The sequence below is a fragment of the Arachis ipaensis genome, chromosome B1, assembly GCF_059453495.1.
Source record: "Arachis ipaensis isolate K30076 ecotype BB chromosome B1, ASM5945349v1, whole genome shotgun sequence".
NCBI classification, from domain to species: domain Eukaryota; kingdom Viridiplantae; phylum Streptophyta; class Magnoliopsida; order Fabales; family Fabaceae; genus Arachis; species Arachis ipaensis.
Genome location: NC_142436.1, coordinates 62,122,224 through 62,141,911, shown reverse-complemented (window position 1 = coordinate 62,141,911; position 19,688 = coordinate 62,122,224). Strand labels below are relative to the sequence as shown.

Below are 19,688 nucleotides of genomic sequence, written 5' to 3'. Positions count from 1 at the left end.
GAGTTGCTCTTAAAGAATCATGAAACGTGCCCAGCTGGCGCCGCCCCGTTTCCTAAAATAAATGCGGCAAATCATTACCCAAGAAGAGTTAAATGGCAAGATTTTAATAACAAGAAAAATTATGAAAGGAAAATGAATTATGTTCAAAAGAGAGAATCTCACCAGAAGTGGGATAAAGAAAGAAATATTGGGCAAAATAAATCAACAGAGGATAAGTGTTTCAGTTGTGGTGGAAAGGGTCATTGGTCGTGTGCCTGTCGTACCTCAAAACACTTAGTTGATCTTTATCAAGCATCTTTGAAAAAATACGACAAAGGGAAGGAAACGAATTTTGTTTCAAATGATGCTGAAAATTCCACCACTCATTATGATGTATATGATTTCTTTGAGGATGTTGAAGGAAATATTGGTTATTTGATCAATGATGGAATAGTTTAATATGTGGGATTGTTAAGTATCCATGTAAATAAATAATGTAAAGAACTTATTGTTAAGTTTTATTTTCTATGTATTTAAGTTTCAAATATGATGTATATAAATAATGAAATATTAATCTTTATGAATTTTGAAATCATTAAACGTGTCCAGTTTTAAAATAAAATTTTAGTATATGACATTATTTTTATGTATAGTATTTTTTAGAAAAATATTCCGATCAAGTATTCAATTTAACTAGACATACTACTCATTTTATTATTATTATTTGTCTTTGAAGAAAATTACAAGGATATATAATGAAGATGTATGCCTTGTGGATAGTGCAAGTTTGCACACTATTCTCAAAAGTGATATATATTTTACCCATCTTGTGCCAAAAGAATAATATGTTAATACTATTATTGGCTCAGGCAATGTGATTGAAGGCTCCAGAAGAGCTATAATTTTGTTTCTCGGAGGAACAAAATTCATAATAAATAATGCACTATTGTCTACCAAGTCTCTAAGAAACTTGTTGAGCTTTAAAGATATTCGCCGAAATGGATATCATATTGAGACTATGAATGAGGGAAGTCATGAGTACTTATGTATCACAACTCATGATTCAAATAAAAAGGTTATATTAGAAAAGTTTCCCTCACTTTTATCTAGGTTATATGATGAGCGGATAATTTATACGCTTTTTGGCATTGTTTTTAGTATATTTTTAGTAGAATCTAGTTACTTTTAGGGATGTTTTTAATAGATTTTATGTTAAATTCACATTTCTGGACTTTACTATGAGTTTGTGTATTTTTCTGTGATTTCAGGTATTTTCTGGCTGAAATTGAGGGACTTGAGCAAAAATCAGATTCAGAGGTTGAAGAAGGACTGCTGATGCTGTTGGATTCTAACCTCCCTGCACTCAAAGTGGATTTTCTGGAGCTACAGAACTCGAAATGGCGCGCTTTCAATTGCGTTGGAAAGTAGACATCCAGGGATTTCTAGCAATATATAATAGTCCATACTTTGGCCAAGAATAGATGACATAAACTGGCATTCGACGCCAGCTCTCTGCCCAAATCTGGCGTCCAGCGCCAGAAAAGGATCCAAAACCAGAGTTGAACGCCCAAACTGGCACAAATACTAGCGTTCAACTCCACAAATGGCCTCTGCACGTGCAACACTTAAAGCCCAACCCAAGCACACACCAAGTGGGCCCCGGAAGTGGATTTATGCATCAATTACTTACTTCTGTAAACCCTAGTGACTAGTTTATTATAAATAGGACCTCTTACTATTGTATTTGACATCTTTGGTCTCAGTTTTAATCTTTTGATCATCTTAGGATCTTAGGATCATCTTTGAACGCATTGTTCTTAGACCATGGGGGCTGGCCACACGGCCATGCCTGGACCTTTCACTTATGTATTTTTAACGGTAGAGTTTCTACACTCCATAGATTAAGGTGTGGAGCTCTGCTGTTCCTCAAAGATTAATGCAAAGTACTACTATTTTCTATTCAATTCTTCTTATTTCTCTTCTAAGATATCCATTCGTTCCCAAGAACGTGAGGAAGGTGATGATTATGTGTGACGCTCATCATCCTTCTCCCTTATGAACGCGTGCCTGACAAACACTTCTGTTCTACATGAATTAAGCTAGAATGAGTATCTCTTAGATCTCCTAACCAGAATCTTCGTGGCGTAAGCTAGAATGATGGCGGCATTCAAGAGAATCCGAAAAGTCTAAACCTTGTCTGTGGTATTCCGAGTAGGATTCAATGATTGAATGACTGTGACGAGCTCCTAACTCGCGATTGCAGGGCGTTAGTGACAGACGCAAAAGGATAGTAAATCCTATTCCGGCATGATCGAGAACCGACAGATGAATAGCCGTTCCGTGACAGGGTGCGTGAGCATATTATTCACTGAGAGGATAAGATGAAGCCATTGACAAGGGTGATGCCTCCAGACGATTAGCCGTGCCGTGACAGGGCATTGGATCATTTTCCCGAGAGATGACCGAAAGTAGCCATTGACAGTGGTGATGTATCACATAAAGCCAGCCATGGAAAGGAGTAAGACTGATTGGATGAAGATAGCAGGAAAGCAGAGGTTCAGAGGAACGAAAAGCATCTCCATTCGCTTATCTGAAATTCCTACCAATGATTTACATAAGTATTTCTATCCCTATTTTATTAATTAATATTCCAAAACACTATTATCAATTTATATCTGCCTAACTGAGATTTGCAAGGTGACCATAGCTTGCTTCATACCGACAATCTCCGTGGGATTCGACCCTTACTCACGTAAGGTATTACTTGGATGACCCAGTGCACTTGCTGGTTAGTTGTATCGAAGTTGTGAACCATGGTATTGGCACCATGTTCTTGGCGCCATTGCCAGGGAAATAAAGAGCCATGAATTTTACATCATTAAAGTGTAATCACGATTACGCGTACCAAGTTGCTCACGTTGCCAGGGATTGTTCGAGCCTGGACATCACAATTTCGTGCACCAAGTTTTTGGCGCCGTTGCCGGGGATCGTTTGAGTTTGGACAACTAACGGTTCATCTTGTTGCTCAGATTAGGTAATTTTCTTTTTATTTTATTTTCAAAAATATTTCTAAAATTTTCTCATCTGTTTTCGAAAAAAATAAAAATGTTTTCAAAAAAAATTTTTTTTTTTATTCAGAATTTTTAAGAATGAATTCCAGTGTTTCATGAAGCATGTGAAGCATGGCTGGTTGTAAAGCCATGTCTAATTCTTTTGGATAGAGCATGTTAGGCTTGTCATGTCTGAATTACACTCATATTTTGATTAAAGCTTGGCTGGCTATTAAGCCATGCCTGACCCTTTGATTGGAGCTTTAAGACTAACATCTTAAGATTCTTGGAATTCATATTAAAAATTTTGGAATCTTTATTTTCTTTTTCAAAAGAATTTTTCGAAAAATATAAAATAAAAATCCAAAAAAATTAGAAAATCATAAAAATCAAAAATATTTTTGTGTTTCTTGTTTGAGTCTTGAGTCATATCATAAGTTTGGTGTCACTTGCATATGCATCTTGCATTTTTCGAAAATTCTCATGCATTCATGGTGTTCTTCATGATCTTCAAGTTGTTCTTGGTAAGTCTTCTTGTTTGATCTTGATGATTTTTTGTTTTGTGTCTTTTCATGTTTTTCATATGCATTCTTGAATTCTTAGTGTCTAAGCATTAAAGAATTCTAAGTTTGGTGTCTTGCATGTTTTCTTTGCATTAAAAATTTTTCAAAATTATGTTCTTGATGTTCATCTTGACATTCAAAGTGTTCTTGGTGTTCATCTTGACACTCATATCATTCATGCATGCATTCATTGTTTTGATCTAAAAATTTCATGCATTGCATCATTTTTAGTGTTTTTCTCTCTCATCATAAAAATTCAAAAATAAAAAAATATCTTTCCATTTTTCTCTCATCAAATTCGAAAATTTGAGTTGACCTTTTCAAAAATTTTTAAAATCAAGTTGTTTCTTATGAGTCAAATCAAATTTTCAATTTAAAAATCTTATCTTTTTCAAAATCTTTTTCAAAAAATCAAATCTTTTTCAAAATTCTTAGTTATTTTCGAAAATTCCAAAAATATTTTTCAAAAATCTTTTTCTTATTTTTATACCAAATTTTCGAAAATAACATAATCAATTAATGTTTTGATTAAAAAATTTGAAGTTTGTTACTTGCTTATTAAGAAAGATTCAAACTTTGAGTTCTAGAATCATATCTTGTGATTTCTTGTGAATCAAGTCATTAATTGAGATTTTAAAAATCAAATCTTTTTCAAAATTAGTTTCTAAAATATCTTCTTATCTTATCTTTTTCAAAAATATCTTTTCAAAATATCTTTTCTAACTTCCTAACTTCTTATCTTTTCAAAAATTTGTTTCAACTAACTAACTAACTTTTTGTTTGTTTCTTAACTTTTTCAAAACTACCTAACTAACTCTCTCTCTCTCTAATTTTCGAAAATATCTTCCCTCTTTTTCAAAAATTTCTTTTTAATTAACTAATTATTCTTATTTTTATTTTTAATTTAAAAAAAAAAAATTTTTCGAAAAAAAAATCACTAACATTTTTCAAAAAACCATTTTCAAAAATCACTAACTCCTTTTCAAAAAATATTTTCGAAAATTCCCCCTCTCCCATCTTATTCTATTTATCCATTCATATCCTAACATCTCATCTCACATCTCTAGCCTCCTCACAGTTGTGTTTCTTCCATTATATTACATTCTTTGTCTCCCCCTCTTCTTCTACTCACACAGGGATCCCTATACTGTGGAATAAAGGATCTCTATTATTATTATTATTTTTCTGTGCCTTCTTCTTTCTCATATGAGCAGGAGCAAGGATAAGAACATTCTTGTGGAAGCAGATCCAGAACCTGAAAGGACTCTGAAGAGAAAATTAAGAGAAGCTAAAATACAACAATCCAGAGATAACCTTTCAGAAATTTTCGAACAGGAAAAGGAGATGGCAGCCGAAAATAATAATAATGTAAGGAAGATGCTTGGTGACTTTACTGCACCTAATTCCAATTTACATGGAAGAAGCATCTCCATTCCTGCCATTGGAGCAAACAATTTTGAGCTGAAACCTCAATTAGTTTCTCTGATGCAGCAGAACAGCAAGTTTCATGGACTTCCATCTGAAGATCCTTTTCAGTTCTTAACTGAATTCTTGCAGATATGTGATACTGTTAAGACTAATGGAGTAGATACTGAAGTCTACAGGCTCATGCTTTTCCCTTTTGCTGTAAGAGACAGAGCTAGATTATGGTTGGATTCTCAACCCAAAGACAGCCTGAACTCTTGGGATAAGCTGGTCACGGCTTTCTTAGCCAAGTACTTTCCTCCTCAAAAGCTGAGCAAGCTTAGAGCTGATGTTCAAACCTTCAGACAGAAAGAAGGTGAATCCCTCTATGAAGCTTGGGAAAGATACAAACAGTTGACCAAAAAGTGTCCTTCTGACATGCTTTCAGAATGGACCATCCTGGATATATTCTATGATGGTTTATCTGAGCTATCAAAGATGTCACTGGACACTTCTGCATGTGGATCCATTCACCTAAAGAAAATGCCTGCAGAAGCTCAAGAACTCATTGACATGGTTGCTAATAACCAGTTCATGTACACTTCTGAAAGGAATCCTGTGAATAATGGGACACCTATGAAGAAGGGAGTTCTTGAAGTTGATACTCTGAATGCCATATTGGCTCAGAATAAAATATTGACTCAGCAAGTCAATATGATCTCTCAGAGTCTGCATGGAATGCAAGCTGCATCCAACAGTACTCAAGAGGCATCTTCTGAAGAAGAAGCTTATGATCTTGAGAACCCTGCAATAGCAGAGGTAAATTACTTAGGTGAACCTTATGGAAACACCTATAACTCAACATGGAGAAATCATCCAAATTTCTCATGGAAGGATCAAAAGCCCCAACAAGGATTTAATAATGATGGAAGAAACAGGTTTAGCAATAGCAAGCCTTTTCCATCATCAACTCAGCAACAGACAGAGAACTCTGAACAAAATGCTTCTAATTTAGCAAATCTAGTCTCTGATCTATCTAAGACCACTGTAAGTTTCATGAATGAAACAAGATCTTCCATTAGAAATATGGAAGCACAAGTGGGCCAGCTGAGTAAAAGGATCACTGAAATCCCTCCTAGTACTCTCCCAAGCAATACAGAAGAGAATCCAAAAGGAGAGTGCAAGGCCATTGACATAAGCACCATGGCCGAACCTGTGAGGAGAGGAGAGGACGTGAATCCCAAGGAGGAAGACCTCCTGGGACGTCCAGTGGTCAATAAGGAGCTTCCCTCTGAGGAACCAAAGGACTCTGAGGCTCATCTAGAGACCATAGAAATTCCATTGAACCTCCTTATACCCTTCATGAGCTCTGATGAGTATTCCTCTTCTGGAGAGAATGAGGATGTTACTGAAGAGCAAACTGCCAAGTTTCTTGGTGCAATCATGAAGCTGAATGCCAAATTATTTGGCATTGATTCTTGGGATGTTGAACCTCCCTTGTTCATCAATGAACTAAGTGATCTGGATCAACTGACATTGCCTCAGAAGAGACAGGATCCTGGAAAGTTCATAATACCCTGTACCATAAGCACCATGATCTTTAAGGCTCTGTGTGACCTTGGTTCAGGAATAAACCTCATGCCCCTCTCTGTAATAGAGAAACTGGGAATCTATGGGGTGCAAGCTACTAAAATCTCATTAGAGATGGCAGACAGCTCTAGAAAACAGGCTTATGGACAAGTAGAGGACGTATTAGTAAAGGTTGAAGGCCTTTACATCCCTGCTAATTTCATAGTCCTGGATACTGGAAAGGAAGAGGATGAATCCATCATCCTAGGAAGACCTTTCCTGGCCACAGCAAGAGCTGTGATTGATGTTGACAGAGGTGAAATAGTCCTTCAATGGAATGAGGACTCCCTTGTGTTTAAAACTCAAGGATCTCCCTCTGCAACCATGGAGAGGAAGCAGAAAAAGCTTCTCTCAAGGCAGAGTCAACCAGAGCCCCCACAGTCAAACTCTAAGTTTGGTGTTGGGAGGCCACAACCAAACTCTAAGTTTGGTGTTGAACTCCCATATCCAAACTCTAAGTTTGGTGTTGGAGAGTCTCAACAAAGCTCTGCACATCTGTGAGGCTCATTGAGAGCCCACTGTCAAGCTATTGACATTAAAGAAGCGCTTGTTGGGAGGTAACCCAATTTTTTATTTATCTAACTATGTTTTTCTTAGTTATATGTCTTTATAGGTTCATGATCATGTGGAATCACAAAATAAATAAAAAATTTGAAAACGGAATCAAAAACAGCAGAAGAAAAATCACACCCTGGAGGAGCATCTGTCTGGCGTTCAAACGCCAGAACAGAGCATGGTTCTGGCGCTGAACGCCCAAAATGGGCAACATCCTGGCACTGAACGCCCAAAACAAGCATGGTTCTGGCGTTCAACGCCAGAAATGGCAGCAAATGGGCGTTGAACGCCCAAAATGGGCACCAACCTGGCGCTGAACGCCCAGAGTTGTGTGCAAAGGCATTTTACATGCCTAATTTGGTGCAGGGATGTAAATGCCTTGACACCTCAGGATCTGTGGACCCCACAGGATCCCCACCTACCTCATCATCTCTCTTCCCATTCATGATCATCCCTTCTGTTTTCCATTTACCACTCACATCCATACAACCACTACCTTCAAAATTCAACATCTCTCTCCCACCCAATCCCACCCATATGGCCGAATACACACATCCATCCATCTCCTCCATATCTTCTTCTTCTTCTTCTATTCTTTCTTCTTTTGCTCGAGGGCGAGCAACATTCTAAGTTTGGTGTGGTAAAAAGCATAGCTTTTTTTGTTTTTCTCCATAACCATTGATAGCACCTAAGGCCAGAGAGGCCTCTAGAAAGAGGAAAGGGAAGACAAAAGCTTCCATCAAGGGTCTATAGCTCAGTGGTAGAACATTTGACTGCAAATCAAGAGATCCCTGAGATACCTCAGGGGATACATTTTCTTCCACACAATTATTGGAAGCAACTAAGGGTGGAACATCAAGAGCACTCCATCATCCTTCATGAAATCAGAGAAGATCTAAAAGCAATGAAGGAGGAGCAGCAAAGACAAGGAAGAGACATAGAAGAGCTCAAGGACATCACTAAGGTGGACTCATTCCTTGTTCTTACTTTCTCTGTTTTTCGTTTTCTATGTTATGTACTTATCTATGTTTGTGTCTTCATTACATGATCATTAGTAGTTAGTAACTTTGTCTTAAAGTTATGAATGTCCTATGAATCCATCACCTCTCTTAAATGAAAAATGTTTTAATTCAAAAGAACAAGAAGTACATGAGTTTTGAATTTATCCTTGAACTTAGTTTAATTATATTGATGTGGTGACAATGCTTCTTGTTTTCTGAATGTATGCTTGAACAGTGCATATTTCTTTTGAAGTTGTTGTTTAAGAATGTTAAATATGTTGGCTCTTGAAAGAATGATGACTAGGAGACATGTTATTTGATAATCTGAAAAATCATAAAAATGATTCTTGAAGCAAGAAAAAGCAGCAAAGAACAAAGCTTGCAGAAAAAAAAAATAGGCGAAAAAAAAATAGAAAGAAAAAGAAAAAGCAAGCAGAAAAAGCCAAAAGCTCTTAAAACCAAGAGGCAAGAGCAAAAAGCCAATAACCCTTAAAACCAAAAGGCAATGGTAAATAAAAAGGATCCCAAGGCTTTGAGCATCAGTGGATAGGAGGGCCTAAAGGAATAAAATCCTGGCCTAAGCGGCTAAACCAAGCTGTCCCTAACCATGTGCTTGTGGCGTGAAGGTGTCAAGTGAAAACTCGAGACTGAGCGGTTAAAGTCAAGGTCCAAAGCAAAAGAAGAGTGTGCTTAAGAACCCTGGACACCTCTAATTAGGGACTTTAGCAAAGCTGAGTCACAATCTGAAAAGGTTCATCCAATTATGTGTCTGTGCCATTTATGTATCCGGTGGTAATACTGGAAAACAAAATGCTTAGGGCCACGGCCAAGACTCATAAAACAGCTGTGTTCAAGAATCATCATACTGAACTAGGAGAATCAATAACACTATCTGAACTCTGAGTTCCTATAGATGCCAATCATTCTGAACATCAATGGATAAAGTGAGATGCCAAAACTATTTAAGAGGCAAAAAGCTACAAGTCCCGCTCATCTGATTGGAGCTATGTTTCATTGATAGTTTGGAATTTATAGTATATTCTATTCTTTTTATCCTATTTTGATTTTCAGTTGCTTGGGGACAAGCAACAATTTAAGTTTGGTGTTGTGATGAGCGGATAATTTATACACTTTTTGGCATTGTTTTTAGTATATTTTTAGTAGAATCTAGTTACTTTTAGGGATGTTTTTAATAGATTTTATGTTAAATTCACATTTCTGGACTTTAATATGAGTTTGTGTATTTTTCTGTGATTTCAGGTATTTTCTGGCTGAAATTGAGGGACTTGAGCAAAAATCAGATTCAGAGGTTGAAGAAGGACTGCTGATGCTGTTGGATTCTGACCTCCCTGCACTCAAAGTGGATTGTCTGGAGCTATAGAACTCGAAATGGCGCGCTTCCAATTGCGTTGGAAAGTAGACATCAAGGGCTTTCCAGAAATATATAATAGTTCATACTTTGGCCAAGAATAGATGACGTAAACTGGCGTTCAACGCCAGCTCTATGCCCAAATCTGGCGTCCAGCGCCAGAAAAGGATCCAAAACCAGAGTTGAACGCCCAAACTGGCACAAATACTGGCGTTCAACTCCACAAATGGCCTCTGCACGTGCAACACTTAAAGCCCAGCCCAAGCACACTCCAAGTGGGCCCCGTAAGTGGATTTATGCATCAATTACTTACTTCTGTAAACCCTAGTGACTAGTTTATTATAAATAGGACCTCTTACTATTGTATTTGACATCTTTGGTCTCAGTTTTAATCTTTTGATCATCTTAGGATCTTAGGATCATCTTTGAACGCATTGTTCTTAGACCATGGGGGCTGGCCACACGGCCATGCCTGGACCTTTCACTTATGTATTTTTAACGGTAGAGTTTCTACACTCCATAGATTAAGGTGTGGAGCTCTGCTGTTCCTCAAAGATTAATGCAAAGTACTACTGTTTTCTATTCAATTCTTCTTATTTCTCTTCTAAGATATACATTCGTTCCCAAGAACGTGAGGAAGGTGATGATTATGTGTGACGCTCATCATCCTTCTCCCTTATGAACGCGTGCCTGACAAACACTTCTGTTCTACATGAATTAAGCTAGAATGAGTATCTCTTAGATCTCCTAACCAGAATCTTCGTGGCGTAAGCTAGAATGATGGCGGCATTCAAGAGAATCCGGAAAGTCTAAACCTTGTCTGTGGTATTCCGAGTAGGATTCAATGATTGAATGACTGTGACGAGCTCCTAACTCGCGATTGCAGGGCGTTAGTGACAGACGCAAAAGGATAGTAAATCCTATTCCGGCATGATCGAGAACCGACAGATGAATAGTCGTTCCGTGACAGGGTGCGTGAGCATATTATTCACTGAGAGGATAAGATGAAGCCATTGACAAGGGTGATGCCTCCAGACGATTAGCCGTGCCGTGACAGGGCATTGGATCATTTTCCCGAGAGATGACCGAAAGTAGCCATTGACAGTGGTGATGTATCACATAAAGCCAGCCATGGAAAGGAGTAAGACTGATTGGATGAAGATAGCAGGAAAGCAGAGGTTCAGAGGAACGAAAAGCATCTCCATTCGCTTATCTGAAATTCCTACCAATGATTTACATAAGTATTTCTATCCCTATTTTATTAATTAATATTCCAAAACACTATTATCAATTTATATCTGCCTAACTGAGATTTGCAAGGTGACCATAGCTTGCTTCATACCGACAATCTCCGTGGGATTCGACCCTTACTCACGTAAGGTATTACTTGGACGACCCAGTGCACTTGCTGGTTAGTTGTATCGAAGTTATGAACTGCGCCATTGCCAGGGAAATAAAGAGCCATGAATTTTACATCATTAAAGTGTAATCACGATTACGCGTACCAAGTTGCTCACGTTGCCAGGGATTGTTCGAGCCTGGACATCACAATTTCGTGCACCATTATATTATACCAAGATTAGTGCAATTGAATCACATGCCACTGTAAACCAGAAGTTTACTAGACCAAATGAATTCATAACTTGGCACGACCGATTGGGTCATCCGGGAATAACTATGATGCGGAGAATTATTGAAAACTCCCATGAACATTCACTAAAGAACCAGAAGATTCTTAAATCTAGTGAATTTTGTTGTGCTGCATGTTCTCAGGGAAAGTTAATTTTAAGGCCATCACCAGTAAAGATTGGATTTGAGTCTCCTGAATTCCTAGAAAGAATTCAAGGTAATATATGTGGACCTATTCATCCACCATGTGGATCTTTTAGATATTTTATGGTCTTGATAGACGCATCTTTGAGATGGTCACATGTGTGCTTATTGTCTTCTCGCAACCTGGAATTTGCAAGATTACTGGCCCAAATTATTCGATTAAAAGCACAATTTCCAGAAAATCCAATCAAAGCAATTCGTCTTGATAATGCTGGTGAATTTACCTCCCAAGCTTTTGATGCTTATTGTATGGCTAATAGAATAAGTGTTGAACATCCAGTAGCTCATGTTCACACACAAAATGGGTTAGCAGAATTACTTATTAAATGTCTCCAATTAATTGCTAGACCCTTACTTATGAGAACAAATCTCCCAACCTCGGTTTGGGGGCATGCTATTTTACATGCCGCAGCACTTATTCGTTTGAGGCCAATGAGTTACCATCAGTTCTCTCCTATGCAATTAGCCTTTGGCCAACAGCTAAATGTTTCCCATTTAAGAATATTTGGGTGTGTAGTATATGTTCCCATTGCACCACCTTCTCGCACCAAAATGGGACTCCAAAGAAAATTGGGGATATATATTGGATAAGATTCTCCCTCTATAGTGAGGTATCTTGAGATACAAACTGGGGATGTATTTAAAGCTCAATTTGTGGATTGTCATTTTGATGAATCAAAATTTCCAACATTAGGGGGAGAGAATAAGCTTCTTGAAAAGGAACTTAATTAGAATGCATCATCGTTGATGCATTTAGATCCTCGATCAGGGCAATGTGAACTAGAAGTTCAAAAGATTATACATTTGCAAAGAATAGCAAATGAATTGCCTGATGCATTTTCCGATACAAAGAGGATAACCAAATCTTATATACCAGTGGAAAATACCCCAATTCGAATTGATGTCTCAGTCAGACAAATAGCCACTGAAGTAAATTCACGCCAGAAGCATGGCAGGCCTGTCAGTTCTAAGGACAAAAATCCTCGGAAAAGAAAAGAGGTCAATACTATTCCTGGTGAAAAAGACATAGTAAAGACACCTGCAGTTGTCCAAAATTCTGATATAGTTTTAACACCAGAAGACATTCAGCTACCTGAAAATTGTGAAAATGACGAGATCTCGATAAATTATGTCTTTACAGGAGAGAAATGGGACTGAAATAAGACAATTGTCAATGAAATATTTGCATATAATGTGGCATTAAATATCATGCATGAAAGTAAGGATCTTGAGCCAAGATCGGTTGAAGAATGTCGACAAAGGAATGATTGGCCAAAATGGAAAGAAGCCATGAAGGCTAAGTTAGACTCACTTGAAAAACGTGAAGTTTTTGGACCTGTAGTCCGTACACCAGAAGATGTAAAACCTGTTGGATACCGATGGGTATTTGTGAGAAAACGAAATGAGAAAAATGAAGTTGTACGCTACAAAGCTCAACTTGTAGCACAGGATTTTTCACAGAGACCCAGTATAGATTATGAAAAAACGTATTCCCCTGTAGTAGATACGATAACATTGCGTTATTTGGTCATATGCATTTAATGGATTTGGTAACAGCCTATTTATATGGTTCATTAGATCGGGATATCTATATGAAAGTCTTTGAAGGACTAAAGATATCTAAACCATCCAATCAATATTTACAGGGGTTATACTCAGTTAAATTGCAAAGATCTTTATATGGTCTAAAGCAATCTGGACGAATGTGGTATAATCGTATTACTAAGTATCTGGCCAAAAATGGATTCAAGAATGATGATATCTGTCCATGTGTTTTCATAAAAAAATCTGTATTTGGATTCATTATAATTGCTGTGTACGTTGATGATTTAAATATCATTGGGATTCCTGAAGAGATTTCAACAATTATAAAAACTCTAAAAGAAGAGTTTGAGATGAAAGATCTTGGAAAGACTAAATTTTGTTTCAGCCTGTAGATCAAACATACAAAAAATGGGATCTTTATTCATCAAATAACATACACAGAAAAGATCTTGAAGAGATTTTATATGGATAAGTCACATCCATTAAGTACCCCAATGATCAGAAGATCTTTGGATGTGGAAAAGGATCAATTCTATCCTAAGGAAGAAGATAAAGATATCCTTGGTCCTGAAGTACCATATCTTAGTGTCATTGGAGCACTAATGTATCTTACTAATAATACACAACCCGATATATCATTTGCTGTGAATTTACTAGCAAGATATAGTTCCTCTCCAACCAGAAGATATTGGAATGGAATCAAACAAATCTTTCGATATCTTCATGGAACGGTTGATATGGGATTGTTTTATCCCTATGGATCCAAGTCACAACTAGTTGGCTATGCAGACGCCGGATACTTGTCTGATCCACATAAAGGAAGATCTCAAACAGGATACATGTTTACATATGATGGAACAGCTATATCATGGAGGTCCGCGAAACAGACAATTGCTGCAACATCCTCTGATCATGCCAAAATACTAGCGATTCATGAAGCAAGTTGCGAGTGTTTTTGGCTCAGGAGTTTGATCCAATATATTCTATCATCATGTGGACTGATTAATCATAAGATAGCTCTAACTGTCCTGTTTGAAGATAATATAGCATGTATTGCTCAACTTAAAGGCGGATACATCAAAGGTGATAGAACAAAGCATATTTCTCCCAAATTCTTCTTCATTCATGATCTTCAAAATCAAGGGACAATTGATGTCCAATAGATCCGCTCAAATGACAATCTGGCAGATTTATTCACAAAGTCACTCCCAAAATCCTCCTTTGAAAGATTGGTAAATGAGATTGGGATGCACCAATTTCGAGACATTAAATGATGTCGACAAGACTTTTTTCCTTGGTCAGATTTTTTTTCCATTGGATTTTTCTTGACAAGGTTTTTAATGAGGCAGTCCCCATCACAAATGATATTGTACTCTTTTCCATTCACTAAAGTTTTTTCCCATTGGGTTTTTCTTTAATAAGGTTTTAATGAGGCAATAATCCTAAATAGTCATCTAAAGGGAAGTGTTAAGATAAGTATATGATGTGGATGACCATTAATATGGGTGGCTCAGTTTTCCCGTATTGAAAGAAGCAAATTATAGACGAAACAATATTAATAAAGTTTGAAAAGAAAAATCTTGTATGCCTATAAAAACATGTATGGGGCAAAAAGCATACACACAATAATAACAATAATAATTCTCTCTCTTCCTTCACTGAGCAATATTTATGTCTCTCACTTTATATATATGCACACATTACATCATATAATATTAAGTATATATATATATATATATATATATATATATATATATATATATATATATATATATATATATAATTGGTATTTGCTTCGGTACGATTATAAATTCATACGTATCGATACGATAAAAACGTGGACAAATTAAAACACGACACATGGATTATATTTTTCACATCAATAAATAATTTTTCTTTTATTAAATATATATCATATCAATAATTTTACTAAACTATCCTTGTACTTTAATAAAAAATAAAAAATATTTTTTATTTAATTATATAAACAGACTTAAATACCCTTTTTCTTACATTGGACAACTACTCTAATGCTTTTAATTTTAGTCAAAACTAAATCAACTTTAGTTTTATATTTTTAAATCTGAAACAATATAAAAATCAAAAGTTTGAAACAAAAACATATATGAAAAAAATAAAATAAAAACGGTATTGATCTTATTTAGGGTTCTGGGCAAAGAAGAACAAAAAGGAGGTGTTTCCGTTAGTCAGTCTGCTCTCCGCTCTTCTTTCTCTAAAGCTCTCTTTGTCTCGTCTCCACTCTGGTCTTCTCTCTCAAGCTCTGTTCGTCTTGTCTTTGGCCAAGAAGAAAATAAAGCTCTGTTCGAATCTCTTCCCCTCCACGACCCCCTGTCGATTTTATGTTCCTCCACGACCTCCCCGTGTACGCCCTCAATAACCCGTGGGAGGAGTTCTTGCTGGTTGCCGGAGCCTCCACCAGCAAGAACCTCAGCCTCTTCTACTTCAACGAAGACGACGCCCAAGCCCTGCTGTGCCAGGTTTTCACGGTCCACCCTCGCCTGCATGACGGCTCTAAAGTTGTTCCCGTTGCGTTCAACAAGGTTCCCTAAGTTGCTCCTCTTTTCTCTCTCTTCTCTCTCTCTCTCTCTCTCTCTCTCAATAATTTGATTCACCTTATGGTGTTTTATTGATCCACTTTATTGAATTGCTTGGTAATGACTTTTATTGCTTTTTTGAATTGACGTGACATTTAGCAATGTCCAAGTATGGTTATGATTATATGGACGCTTATGTACCTGTATTCATAGATATCTGAGATGATTGAACCTATTCTTGATTATTGTTTCTGGTCATAATATTTGAGCTATATCTAGAATGGCTATGTATGTGTATGTGGATGAGCTTCATCATGAATGAATTTGGGTAATGTTTCCTCTATTGTCTTTGCTACAAGAAATGTTACTGTCCCATTGGTCATATTTTACTCAAGCTCTATGTTTCAATTCATCAAAATTTATGATAAATTAAGAAACAGGTTGCTTTAATTCATCCCGGCTGCTGTTTTCTCCTTATTGCATGTGGCAAGTGAAATTTCATTGCGAAGAGATGGCAGCAATGACAAAAATGTCAATGTCTTTGTTCAAAGGAGGTAGCATGTTGATTTGCCTTTTGGTTCATTATTTCTTTCTTTCTTTTACTTTAGGCATAACAAACAATAAATAAGTTAGGAAAAGTACTAATTCAGCTTTTTTGTACTGAATGGTATGCTGGATTGATTTCACCATGTCATAGTGACATGTATTTATCTCAATCATGTTTAATGATCTGTAGTGGTTTTCTTAATACTTTTGTCTTTTGTATGTTGTTATTGTAATTGGAGAACTAGCTTATCTAGTGACCACTTTTCAGTTCCATAAGATTGATGAAGGGAGGGAGTATGCAGAGTTTATGCATTTTCCAAGGAAGAAGTTTACTGAGTTTGGTAATTCTGAAACACGAACTATTTGTTCCTTTTCAATAGTCAGTCTTTTTTCTTTCTCATTTTCCCGTCATGTATGTATTGTACTTAATCTGATAAATGTTGCTTACGATTATTTTGTAATAACTAAGTGATAACTTGTTCTAATAATAATAACAACCAAGAATTCTCAAACTCTATTGTTAACCTGTACAGTCCTACAAGTTTAGAAGTTTAGTTTTCCAGATTCATTCAAGAGTAAACTCTTTAGTGGATACTAATTTTCCTTTTCTTTAGTTACTGTTTGGCAAGAGATCTCTGATGAGACTGACAGAGAAACTGGTTGCTCCAAGGGCATTTCTTCTGTTCCTATCCATCTTAGTATCTACTCCCCTCATGGTGAGACAAGATTTATAGAACATATTTAGTAGCAATCATTTTCTTTTCAGCAGCAACATTATCATGCGTCCTTCAATTATTTTCAAGTTTGAAAATTTTGTTTCATCCATTTAATTTGGTGATTTTGGCAGTTGTTAATCTAACACTGGTTGATCTTCCTGGACTTACAAAAGTCGCCATTGGTGAGTTCTAAGACTTGAATTTTTCTTATAAACATTAAGACCAGATTTCTAGCATATATTATGAAAAAAAGAAACGTTTATAGTAATCACTAAATTTTGATCGGGTTATTACAGAGGGTCAACCAGATAGCATTGTGCAAGACATTCTACCAAGCACTCCCTCCTGCTTTGGCAGTTGAATTATGCTAGATGATTTTGAAGGAAAGAGGAGATATGTCATGGTGTTGATAGTATGTGAAAGCACTATTGAGGGAATGTAGAATTTTCTTATTACATTCAAATCTGCATGATTGAACTATGCTGGATAATTTTGAATTTCTTTAGGGTGTATGCAATATGCTTCTTAATTTGTAATCTGTCCATAAATATCTATTTTTCTTCTTGTTTTGAATACTAAGGTGCCTTGAAAATTTTATATATTGTGAATTTTATAATGGACAAAAGGTTCTTTTCGTACTTTTATATTGCATGCTTTCAGATTCTCAATCTAAAGAACAAAGTTAAAACTGATTATCCATAAAAGAAAGAAAGAAATAATGAACCAAAAGGAAAAGTAACATGCTACCTCCTTTGAACAAAGACATTGACATTTCTGTCGTCACTGCCATCTCTTCGCAATGAAATTTCACTTGCCACATGCAATAAGGAGAAAACAGCAGCCAGGATGAATTAAAGCAACCTGTTTCTTAATTTATCATAAATTTTGATGAATTGAAACATAGAGCTTGAGTAAAATATGACCAATGGGATAGAAGCATTTCTTGTAGCAAACGCAATAGAGGAAACATTACCTAAATTCATTCATGATGAAGCTCATCCACTACACATACATAGCCATTCTAGAAACAATAATCAAAAATAGGTTCAATCATCTCTGATATCCATGAATACAAGTACATAAGCGTCCATATAATCATAACCATACTTGGACATTGCTAAATGTCACGTCAATTCAAAAAAATAATAAAAGAAATTACCAAGCAATTCAATAAAGTGGATAAGTAAAACACCATAAGGTGAATCAAATTACTCAGAGAGAGAGAGAGAGAGAGAGAGAGAGAGAGAGAGAGAGAGAGAGAGAGCAACTTAGGGAACCTTGTTGAGCGCAATGGGAACAACTTTGGAGCCGTCACGCAGGTGAGGGTCGACCGTGAAAACCTAGCACAGCAGGACTTGGACGTCGTCTTCGTTGAAGCAGAAGAGGTCGAAGTTCTTGCCGGTGAAGGCTTCGGCAACCAGCAAGAACTCCTCCCACGGGTTGTTGAGGGCGTACACGGAGAGGTTGGGGAGGAACATAAAATCGACAGGGGGTCGTGGAGGGGAGGCGATTCGAACAGAGCTTCATTTTCTTCTTGGCCAAAGACGAGACGAACAGAGCTTGAGAGAGAAGACCAGAGTGAAGACGAGATGAAGAGAGCTTCGGAGAAAGAAGAGCGGAGAGGAGACGACCTAATAGAAACACCTCCTTTTTGTTCTTCTTTGCCCAGAACCCTAAACAAGATCAATACCGTTTTTGATTTTTTTTTCATATATATTTTTGTTTCAAATTTTTATTTTTAAATTGTTTCAAATTTAAAAATGTAAAATTAAAGTTTATTTAGTTTTGACTAAATTAAAAGGATTAGAGTAGTTATCCAATGTAAGAAAAATAGTATTTAAGTCTTTTTATAAAATTAAATAAAAAATAATTTTTATTTTTTATTAAAATATAAAAGTAGTTTAGTAAAAATATTGATATGATATATATTTAATAAAAGAAAAATTATTTATTGACATGGAAAATATAACCCAAATGTTGTGTTTTAATTTGTCTACGTTTTTATCGTATCAGTACGTATGAATGTATTTTGTACCGAAACAAACATCTAAATAATTTTTATTAAATTAATTATATTTTCTATTTATATTTTTTTATTTTATATTTATCTTCTTTAGTTATTTATTTTACAACATTTACAATATATTCAGTCTTATCTGTATTTTTCGTATTATTGTGAATGGTGATGAACTGATGATGATTGGTTGTCCTAGATTTTCCCATGGAAAGTCGGCTGGCCTTACTTGTTGTGCCCAAATTCAAACGGCATTCGGCAAAGATTACCTCCGTCAACTTGAACCTCTTGCCAACCATGTGGATGCGAAATGCAAATAAACCCATGCATTTGCCCATTATTACAGCTTAATTTTCCATTCAACTTCCCAAGCCAATCTATTTACACATTTTGTCTTTCCGTAAGAAAAAATAAAAATAAAAAATTAGATGCATCATTTTGTAAGTTTGTATACATTTTTTATAGACATTTGCTATTTTTTAAATTAAAACAATTCAATTAGAAACAAAAAATTGCTTTTTATATTATAAAAGAAATGTATTAAAAAATATAAAAATAATATAAATTTTATTTTTAAAAAATCTAAAAAAGCGTAACTGATTACTCTGGTGGCAGATACATCCACCAAAGTCACCAGAAAAAAAAAAAATACATTCACCAAGCACTCGTGGTCAGAAACCCGTCCTCCTCCTTGTGTGGACGCTGAAGAGTTTGTCCGTTTAATAAAAAATAAGAGTTTATCCTTTTAATAAAAAAATAAATTATGTTATGTGTATACTAAAATTAATTATTAGAGTGCTACTAATATAAAATACATGATAAAATATAAATATATATTAAAAATAAATTAAATTATATATATTTATACACAAATACATTAGTTTTAGTGGTGACTTTGGTTATCAGATTGCATTTTTGATAAAGAATAT

General features: G+C 35.8%; 1 protein-coding gene and 1 non-coding gene across 2 annotated transcripts; one reads left to right on the top strand and one right to left on the bottom strand.

Annotated features, from left to right (window-relative positions):
• Positions 1–5,332: 5,332 nt before the first annotated feature.
• Positions 5,333–5,440, bottom strand: LOC148576789 (small nucleolar RNA R71). The gene has a single exon (XR_015903237.1). It is a non-coding gene; the product is annotated as a small nucleolar RNA R71 (small nucleolar RNA).
• A 10,524-nt stretch (positions 5,441–15,964) lies between these two features.
• LOC148576788 (dynamin-related protein 12A-like) lies at positions 15,965–17,106 on the top strand. The gene is made up of 4 exons (XM_088500658.1): positions 15,965–16,037; positions 16,644–16,745; positions 16,877–16,927; positions 17,042–17,106. The coding sequence occupies exons 1-4, from the start codon at positions 15,965–15,967 to the stop codon at positions 17,104–17,106; spliced, it is 291 nt and encodes a 96-aa protein (XP_088356784.1).
• The last annotated feature ends 2,582 nt before the right edge of the window (positions 17,107–19,688 follow it).